At 42.4% G+C, this 10,574-nt stretch overlaps 1 protein-coding gene across 1 annotated transcript; it reads right to left on the minus strand.

Annotated features, from left to right (window-relative positions):
* Window positions 1–3,453: 3,453 nt before the first annotated feature.
* On the minus strand, window positions 3,454–10,249 carry LOC139138956 (doublesex and mab-3 related transcription factor 3, truncated-like). Its single transcript, XM_070707596.1, has 2 exons — window positions 9,629–10,249; window positions 3,454–5,107 (listed from the first exon to the last, which is right to left on the minus strand). The coding sequence occupies exons 1-2, from the start codon at window positions 9,993–9,995 to the stop codon at window positions 4,251–4,253; spliced, it is 1,224 nt and encodes a 407-aa protein (XP_070563697.1). The 5' UTR covers window positions 9,996–10,249; the 3' UTR covers window positions 3,454–4,250.
* Between the last annotated feature and the right edge of the window lie 325 nt (window positions 10,250–10,574).

A 10,574-nucleotide genomic window follows, 5' to 3' on the forward strand; every position in this document is an offset into this window, starting at 1 on the left:
TGATGATGATGATGATGATGATGATGATGATGACGACGACGATGACGACGATGATGATGATGATGATGATGATGATGATGATGATGATGATGATGATGATGATGATGATGATGATGATGATGATGATGATTACGGTGGTGGTGGTGGTGGTGGTGGTGGTGGTGATGATGATCACTGTTGTCAACGTTGCTGTACTGATATTCTCATTGGACTTCTTTACCTGTTTCATTGTTATCACATCAAAACAGTGAGAGTTTCACATTCTGTGCTCAAGGCGTTCCTACCAGCCTGTTTGGGTCCCGTTCCCTGAACTTCTGAAACAGTGGCAACTGTATGGAAATGAGGTGAAGCGTCAAGAAACGTCCAACTCTCCATGGTAGCGGAACTATGAAAGAATACCACCGATGGGTGTGTGGGGTGGGTGTGTATGTGTGTGTTTGAAAACCGAAGTGCCGTTCATTCATTCATATCTTTGCACAAGTGCAACCGATTTAGTTACACACAGGGGCATGTAGTGTACACAAATACCCCAATGGCGACCTAAATGAAATTTAAAAGCTTCTATTATCCGTACTATTGTGTGTTGACACGTACTTTAATGGAGCGTATCAAATTTAGTATTCCGTCGCACACGCGGTGTGGGTAAAATATTCGTATCGGTTGTCAATCAGTAGATGAGGGCGAAATTTTTAGATTTCTCCCGTCAAATTCAATATCATGCCGAAACTGTGACGATTTCAGCTATGCGCTGTGCACCGTTAATTGAGTTGTGAACGGACAAGGAAACAAAACGACAACGACAATGTTGCAACTTTGTTTTATGAAAGAACCCTTGAACAGATTAAAGATTCTTAAATCCAAAGAGTCACTTTGCCTATGTTGTCTTGTTTTTTTCTGTTTTGTTTTTTGTTAGTTTTTTTTGTGGTTTTCCTGTGGATTTTGATCCGTCGTAGCCAGCCATAAGCTTAACACAAAGAGTGTTCAAGTTTTAAACCATAGATTGACAACCTTTGGTCCGGTCCGAATCAAATGGAAAATCATTATTGGTTTGACATAAGACAAGAAACGTCGGGCAGATCTCAAACATCTCAAACGACTGACTTGTTATAACTGTCTCACCGATCAAATGAGAGATAGAATCAATAGGAAAAAAATCTGACCATATATCGACAAAATCAGAGTGCGTTAAATAAACAAAGTCATTTGATCAGTTCTCATGGCTTAATTAGCTTTTAACTTTTTTATGTATTTTTTCTTATGTTTGTAAATTAGCTTCTTATTCTACCCCCCCCCCCCATCACAGTCTTGAAATGCGTAATGTTCAAATTTTCAATACCTCCTATATTTGCGAAAATGGCAGTATTATTATTGACAACAGAGTTTCAGTCCGGACGTCGAGAATTCACTCGTCAACCATGACATTGCACTTTACACACAATGCGCTGCTTTATGAAGACTACTCTGTATTTCACCATATTGTAGGGAGACCAAAAAAACATGAACTTGTTTTATGACAAAAAGAAAATAATGAAAATATTCTCAAAAGTTACTGACAGCTATTGTCCCTTTAATAAACTCAGCAGGTTGAAGGACTCAGTGGAACTTAAATAAATCACCATCCATCATCGCTGCGAACTTTCTCTGAGATGCAGACGAAATATTTTGACTGGCCTTCCCTTTAAATAAATCGCGGATGTGTCAGAAATCAGTGGCAGTTGAAACTCGGCTGACCTTAGCGAGAGGCCACCTAGCGGTTGTATCCATCTTGGCAAGTTTTTTTTTAAATGGAGATACCGTAGGATGTAATGTATTTTCCGTCCCATTTTTAGTATTTCTCGATTTCTAGTCGCCAGTATGATGGGAAATTTATTGAGTTCTCGAAAAATTTGCGGGTTTTTTGTCGATGATTTGGGCTAACTTGTATGGCGTTGATAAATTGATCGGAAACTCTTCCGCGCTTGACCGTAGAGTCCCTTGCAGACGATAAAATGTTGGCTAATTACGTCAAAGATATTCGATACTGATCGCGATGTATCACATGCTTGTTGTTTTTGTCACTCGCGAAAAGCATTGTTTTTCCAGAGTCGCCGCAATGGTGATTGACTGCAATTTTGACAGGGAGGCCGGGATATTTTTCGACGTGAACTCAACTTGACGCCGTGTTTTGGTGAGGACTGATTCTGCTCGGAAATCAACCCCCCGATGGCACCCAACGAAAACCACCTGGGCTGCAGGGTGTGTGTTGACAGGCGATGAGGCGTAGCCTTCAGTCTTCAGGAAAAAAAAAGTTACAGATATTTGTCAAATGCGTTCAAGTTAGTGTGAAGGGGTCTCACAAGCCCGTGTCGACAGCTAAAAGAACGGGCTTTCTGTTCAACGACTCGCTTCACCAGCATCGTTTACGTTCATTCGGTAGTCAAATTGGGTATGTTCAGTGCTTGGCGACATCACTACTTCATGCCACTTGTGCTCGGTTGGCGGGCAGACTCAAATGGAACAGAGCCAGTGAGCGAAAAATATCTAAGTCTCAAAATGGATAAAACATACTAAATATAATATAACAGTCATGAGACAGATCACACATAATAAAAACATGTAAACCTATTAGCGCCCTTCCGTCATATTAACTTCAATAAGCAATCACCAATAAAACAGGCGATCAAAATCTCATTTTCGGCGCTTCTGTAATCAATTCCGCACACAGAGGAGAATTGATCAAATTTTGCTGCACTCGCGCAGTCGTACTCCGCTTCCGGAATATCGATTGATTCGCGGGAAATCAATCGCGGCGGGATGAAATTTTATCCACAGGTATAGCAGTAATGATTGCAGGGATACATATGACAAAGTTTACCTAACTATTAGGCAGAGATAATTGATTTTCTATGGAGGATTATGGCGTTAGGGTTTGTATTCAATTAGGGTCCGTGAGAAATTAACATGCCGAGCGTGGAAGCGGGCTACAGGAAAAGCGGCGCGCTCATCGATTCTTCGCCCTTTGTACATACAGACTCGGCGCAGAACGACGTGGCGGTCGGAGTCATAGACTTAAGCAGAAAGCAGAAAGCTCGCTAAGCGAAAGGCAAACATAGCCATGAATGTCGCCGTGGGCTAGCGTTGGAAAAATATTTGCAAAAAACCTAAAACGAAATAAAAGATGGAATGCGTTACACGACTGTCTCTGAATCGATGTCGATTTCGATACATAGCATTTGTGGCATTGTGGGGCATGTGAGCGACCCAGAGGCCAGCAGCCAATGGCGCAACTCGTTATTTCTGTAACCACTTCAGACTTATAGATGAGGCAAGTTTGTCAGTTGCTTGGGACCGTCCACACCACTTGACAGATTAATCAAAGTGATCGTGTCACACAAATGATGAGGGCACACACAGGACGTATGTCCGATTTCACAATATTAATAAACGACTTAAAAACAGAAACAGAAGATGAAATTATTATTTCACGTCACCTTTATTAATCATCTCCACAAACATTAAAAGCACAAATCATTTTTTAATGCGAATGAATTTTTCTTTAGTTTACAGATACCAAATTATCGGGAAGTTTTAATATTTAATTTGTCCTCATGTTACTCCATACGATGAAAAAAGCTGGTCATTTGTACACAGTATCGAGGCGGTATCATGTCTGCTTGAGATTCGTTAGGTAAAATTTGAACTCCCGAACAATTCTGTGTTCTGTGATTGCTCACAAATTCGTTCAATGCCACCGAAGTTGCGCGCCTGACTGAGAGAAAAACATTTGCAATTTCGTGTCAGAGGTTATCTAAATCATGACTTTTTAATTTCAATTTCAAAGCCTACAATCGGGAGTACTAACAACGAGGCAATTAACCCTCAATAGAAAAGTGATATGGCCCGGACCATTAAGTACCCATTTCATTGTGATTACACGGGGTGTCACAATTGTCGATAAAGTGTATTTCGGTTCCGCAAGATCGTGACGGGCATAAATCACAGTGCGTGGGGGAGAGAGAGAGCGCGAGTGGATGGCGGCGTGATGGTCCATCATTCTGCCGTCCACCGTAAAAATAATGCCTTCTCTATTTTTTTCTGGTCAGGTAATTCAACATCTATTACACAGTAAAATCCAATACGTCAAAAGAAACATTTGTCCGATATAAATATTAACTTAAGAAATATTTTACAAAAACTATCGAAGTTTTTTAAGGAATGCAGTCAATTTTTGGAGGGAATTCCGATTTTCCCCCATTTCCTTCCACAAACTGTTATTTCTTGTCGTTTTGCGACGACTGTGTTATCGGTGGAGTGTTCTCCGGTGAAGACAACTTTGAATTTGAAGTCTGACTGTCCGTTTCAACGAGATCCAGCTTCGGCGGACACTGTGAGCAGTTAGGGAAGCATCCGCCAAGTCCATGGTGACTGAATATGATGCCGTTGCTCGTTGCAGGTAATTTACTTTGTGACGGAGGTGGCGGCATCGGAAAGAGTGCGGGTAACGTAAAATGTGGGGTGGTTTGGGTGTACGGACTGTCTCCCGGTCGTGGCGGAGCCAGGAAGGGCGCTCTTCCGAACAGGAACTCGGCCGAGAAAGGGTGAAAACGCGGAGGGAAAGCCAAGTTCATCGTCGATGCTGGTGACGGCAGGGGCGTGAACGCAGACTTGACGCTGCCGATGGGCACTTTGCCGTTCGACGGAGGTGGCGGTCGGAAAGCCGCGAGGTAGTTCGAGTTCGAACACGGGATGGTCGATGGCTGGGTTCGCAGCGGTGCTGAGCCGGCACCCAGCTTGGAGTTGCCACCGTACGACTGATCAGTCAACATGACAGAGTCGCTCGCCGACAGGAAATGTTCGATGGCTTTCACCAAGTCGCCGTTGCAGCCTTGTAAGACGAGCTCCAGAACGCTCCTTTTCTGCATCGGAAAGACCCGCATTAAAATTTCTATGGGCGACAGTCTCCCGGGTCGAAAAGGTGGTATGGCCGTCGCAATGTTGTTGAAGTTATTATGGTTTACTCTGTTGTTTGCTGACTCTGATGTTCCATCAGGCGTGCTTGTCGTGCTGGGTGATTCACGATCATCATCGGCTTTGTCGCATTTTCTCCCCTCGTTCGGTCTCTGGTTTTCTATAAAGTTACAAAAAAATACATACAAATAAAAAATGAAGTTTTTGCTCGTCTTTGTAAATAATATCTCGATATAGCGTCTCAGTGCAGGAATGTTTGGCGCTGAAAGATATACTTACCATACGTGTTGAGCAATTTTGACTGGGATTCTATATCAAACATACACTTCGTTACACATTTTCACGCTTATATTAATCGCCTGATAGACAGGACTTAATAACCGCCGAATGGAAAATTGTCCTAAAACATCGTAAAACAATAAGACCTATCAATGTTTTTAAAAATCTGTGAAACAACCGTGCAATACCGACTACACGAAAGCCGTGTTTATTTTTGCCAACGTTCAACATGGCCGACATAGTAGCCGGTCTGTTCAAAGAAAATGTGCAGGACGGAATGTGAATCAAGAACTACCGGGATAGGCGTGATTCATACAGGGAGTTTGACGAAATAATTTAGCATCGGGGAAGCAAAAATATTGCCAACCGTTTCAAGTAAACTCTAGTTAGATTTTCCCTAAACTATTGGGAAGATGCCCCATGTACATCGGTGAGGACCGTTCCAAAACTCCACGTGTAATCCTTCACACCCGTTGGCGATCAAAGCTCCTTTACTTTTTTTCTGATATTTAAATCTAGCGTTGTTTTCACTGGTAGGATGGCGAGGTAGAAACTTGGAAGCGTTGACAGTAGCTTATTGACATTACTGATATCAGACTACACCCAAACCTCGGATCAATTGTGGCTTGCTTCTGAACAAGTATGGTATTGTACAGTGTCAGACAGTGGTTTCGTGATACCTTCCGTTTCAACCGGGTTGTCTGAGCATGTCACTCGCGCTATTGGCTTGCAAAGATGGAAGATATTATGGAAATAATATGACGGGGGAAAGTATTTCTTGTTTTGCTGCTTCCACATTTAAATCAGAATTTGTACGACTGGGAAGATGGTTCGGCTTTCACGATATTCTTACTCTGCAAATTCCAGAACAGACTTAGTCGGTTCATGTACAACTTGTGGGATTTAACGGTAAAGTCTCTTCCAACCCTTTCATGCACGATGTTCTCTTAACACATCAAACTCCGGAACGATTCCGACTTGTTTTACTGACTTTCTTACCAACGAATATTGTACGATTCGAGCAGGCAATCGTATGAACAAGTTTTTTGTAACCAAGATAGGGCAAAGAACACGCTGAACTTAAATCGGCCAAGAGCCAAAGCTGAGTTATAATATTCGATAGGGTCAAACAATTAAACAGTCGGAGACAAAGCACGCGAGCCTTGAATCCGTTAATTTCGCTGTCTGTATAAAAATATTTTCAGATCACGACAAATGGATTGGTAACCGACGTAATTCAAAATAAACATAACTGGAGATAAACTTCAAGTCAGGGCCTCTATACCGGCCACTGATATTTCACAGTTCGCCACAGAAGAAATAAACATACACGAGAAAACGATTAGCCGAGGCGTGGATGTTGATTTCCGCGGGCGGTTTCGTCTGCAACTCGTTCCGGCGACTGTTTTTTAGGTTTTAGTGATACATTACTGCATTACGCGCTGACGATGACTTGGAGTAGTTGCTTGTGGCTCACTCCACCGATTTTCTCAGACATTTGTCAAAGAGACGAATCGGTTGGGATTGAGTCGATGTTCCTACTAAAAACTATATTCAAAGCGATCATCGCGCGGAGTCGCTGCTTGGCTATATCGCAACAGTTTCATATTTTGATGGGGGTAGCTAGTTCAAACAATTGTCCTCTTCAGCTGCCAAGTCTGTCATATGATTCTTGTTGTCTGCGGTAATCGTAAGGAAAACTAGCGCAAATGACAAACTAAAATGAACATGTTGACCGAAATAATCGTTCGAAACAAATCTAAGATAAATTTGGTGGCACCTACAATTGAAGCCTGTTTGTCCCTAACAAGCTAAATTTTGATGGGACCATATCTTTGCTTATTCATATCGAGTTTGGTAAACAACGTTTGGTCGAGGTTGTAGAAATTTTGAAGTGGCTAGGTACACATGCCCTGCTCGGTCACAAGTTATGAATTTTGATAGACAACCATCGTGTGTGTCAACATTTAGGTCGTGTAAACCGGTTTTTGTATCGGGCAAAATAGCTGATAGAAGTCAATAAATGAGGATATGATTTGGTCAAGTAAAAAATTAAAGGTTGATGTTCAATATCGACACTTCCAGTTACATAGTTGCTGAGTTCTCTATTCGTTATTTCTCTGTTGTTTTTCTGTGTGGTTTTTTTTTGTTTTCGCAGTCGTGCACAAAACTTAATTCGTCCTGATTCGGATACAAAAAATATTCGCAGTACCCTTTAGTTTTGAAAGCAATCACTTCTGAGATTTCTGTTGGACCGTTTGTTTCACTTTTTGTTTCAATGTTGTGTGAAAATTTGCTTTTTGCTTCACCTTGGAACGTTCCTGTCATCGTCTCCGTGTGAAGTTTATAGCGTCTGGCGATAGGCGTGACATTGAAAATGTACTCTTAACTAAACAATGTCTTTCTCTTGGCTATATCGACTGATATAGAGTAGGAAATGTCTGAAAGAAATTATGAAATAAAGTCTGGTTTGTAGGGTTTTTCACTTGTCTGAGATCTGCGATTTCATACCATGAACGGTATTTCAATCGAATCTTTCATTGTCAATTTCATCGCTGCCACTTCTTACGACTCCAGCAGAGCTACTGAAGGCGGGGAAAAGAATCTATCTGTCGATTTCAACTTCGGTACTTGAACTTGATCAAAAAGTGGACCTAATACGGCTTGTCTTAGGTACGCTGCGATACTCCCGACCCCGGCTGCCATACTGAAATCGAACAATATTGAGACGCGTTTGTCGTCAGATGAACCAATGAACTGCTTATGGTGTGATAGATGAGTGACACGGGTGCCCCTGGGACACAAAACCACTGAAACTTCACCATGAAATTTATCTTTAACAAGTAAAGTTTCTTTGATCAAATTTTTCAACTTAAAACTAGGAATGATTTTGACTCTTCGAGGCGAGGAGTATTTCCTACATGTCGTGCGGTTTGATGTAGCTTTTAAAACTATACCCACCTGCATTGAAATCGCCAGGACTTAGTTTTATCGAAGTAACCAGTCACTGCATAGATGGTGCATTTTTCAGACGAACTCGAAATTGAAGGGAAAACATTTCGTGAATATTTGATACGGATATTGAGGTGTTACGCGACTTGGACGCAATTTGTTGTAAAAACCTATCAGGACAGTTTTAGTGTCACTGCAAGGGGAATAATAAAACATTACTCTGAATATGTTGAACATGGCCATTTTGTATGGGCATCCTAGTAATTTTATGGTGTAAAATGAAAACAAAAACTACAAAAATATTTTAAAGCAATGGTTTTAATTTTACAGACACTCGTCTTTTTCTGCCTCATATCTGGAAATTGGTCTTTTTGCAGAGCCGGGATATTTCTGCCAGTAGTCCATATGCTGCGATGCATTTTGTGTCATGATGATAGGTTTGCATGGAGTTATGCCACCAATGTTCTTTTGTCTGCGTGGTGGCCAGACATTGACACTGCAGATAGAAACCCGGCAGAGCGAGAAAAAAAAAACGACTGTCATTCGCTTTTGTCACACGTCGCATTTTTGGCGCGCGATGATGGAACGACCGCGAGCTGATGTCATCATTACTGCCGGGTGAAAGAATCCGACAGGCTGCCTAATCCGGTCTCGCGAACCGTTTGGTATTCGCGTTATGGCGTGATGCCCCGGCATTTCAATGGCGAGGCAAGCCTCAATGTATCGTTTGTGCTCTTCCCCCGTTTAACTGTCAGATATTTGGCGTGGTTCGAATAAATCAGAACAATTTCTGGCTTCTGAAGACGACATTTTGGATATGCTGTGTTGTCCGGTCGGTCGCATTGCGGTCTCCGTGACGCAGTGTTGAACATAACCTACAGACACTGCAGCAATTCCCGTTTTTTTTCAGAATATTTGGTTTAGTTTATATTTTATGTTATTTAAACAGTATTTCAACAATCAATCACTTGTCCATTTATTGAAATTGCGGAAAAAGTTTCAACCTTTGGCGGAAAAAAATAATTGTGTTAAACGTTTACCTAGCATAATATGGCAAAATCTAGGCTTGTTGAACAGAACACTTTCTCAGTGTTTCTGTGAGTAAATATACCCTTCTCGAGTTCTTAACGGCCACTCAACGGGCTTAGCATTCATTTATTTCCGATCAAGCGGACAATGGTAAGTGTGTAATCACAAATCGAACGCCAGTTTATCGCAAAACGATCCCCTAATTCTTCGAAGAGAAAAATTCAGGACGATAGCTCAGTGCGCGTAAACTAAAAAGTACGGCGTGATGTTTTATAGGTTTGTTTAGGATCATGGTGGCGTGGCCGATGCTTCAACAAATAAAATTCAAGAGACGAAAACCTGAGTTCTTGGATGAGACGTGGATATGACTCTAGCTAAGTCAGAAAAGCATGTCAATATTCGTTCAAAATTAGGTTCTTACCGTCCATCCTATCGTCCTCGTCTCTATCATCGTCGTCGTTTAAACTACCCATGTGATCCGATTCTGAAGACCAGAGAGGGGCAGACGACAGCATAGGGAAAGGACCGCCAGGTGAACATGCCCTCAGTCCCAAGGCTATAGCGTCTTCGGCGGCCTGCTGTCGCTTCAGAGCCACTTGAGCCGCCATGACTCTCTGACGCTCGGCAATCAAGTTGCACTTCGGACATGAGCAGTCCCGGAACCGACAGTGTCGCTTGTGTCCCTTCAGCCATGATATCACCCCGTGGTTCCGACACCGGGCGCACTTTGGCTTTCGGGCGCCCTTCTCAGTTACTGGTCCCCGCAGGAGTGTCACCGCTGCATCCATGATCGCTCTCCCTCTAACAACTTCGATGCTGGACTCAGCAGAAATAAGCTTGACTGATCAATGAAGAGGAAGGCCTTACAGCATATACGCCGACGTACAACAAACGGCCGCAGGTGAAAAACTACGTAAGCGAACGGGGGTTACCACTAACGGTACTGGTGGGTACTTGTATCAGTCTTCGCACCGCCTACTTTCTGCAGTTTCAACAGCGGCCACCCAAATAGTATACTGGTCTCAGTTACGCTTTATTGTATAATTAGGGGTGCCTAATTGAGTATACGAGTTCTAGATTTACCGTTTGCTGGCTTCTGATTGGTCGATGGCAACAGCGAGCCGCAGCGGGTACTGCCACAAGTTGGTGAGCTGTCAACACCCTGTGTAACTTGCGCAGTGGTTTATCTCATAATATGTCTTTAACCACCATGATGGCTTTCTGTAACGAAAAATATTTGTATGGTTTATTTTTATGCCAAAAAATTCTGGCGTCGACCATCGCTGTAATTTCCCGAGTTTAAAAAGAGTGAGTAGATGGATTGGTGTGTTTAGAGCTCACGACTTGGTGGGAAATGATTGGCAGAT

The sequence above is a fragment of the Ptychodera flava genome, chromosome 8 (genome assembly GCF_041260155.1).
Source record: "Ptychodera flava strain L36383 chromosome 8, AS_Pfla_20210202, whole genome shotgun sequence".
NCBI classification, from domain to species: domain Eukaryota; kingdom Metazoa; phylum Hemichordata; class Enteropneusta; family Ptychoderidae; genus Ptychodera; species Ptychodera flava.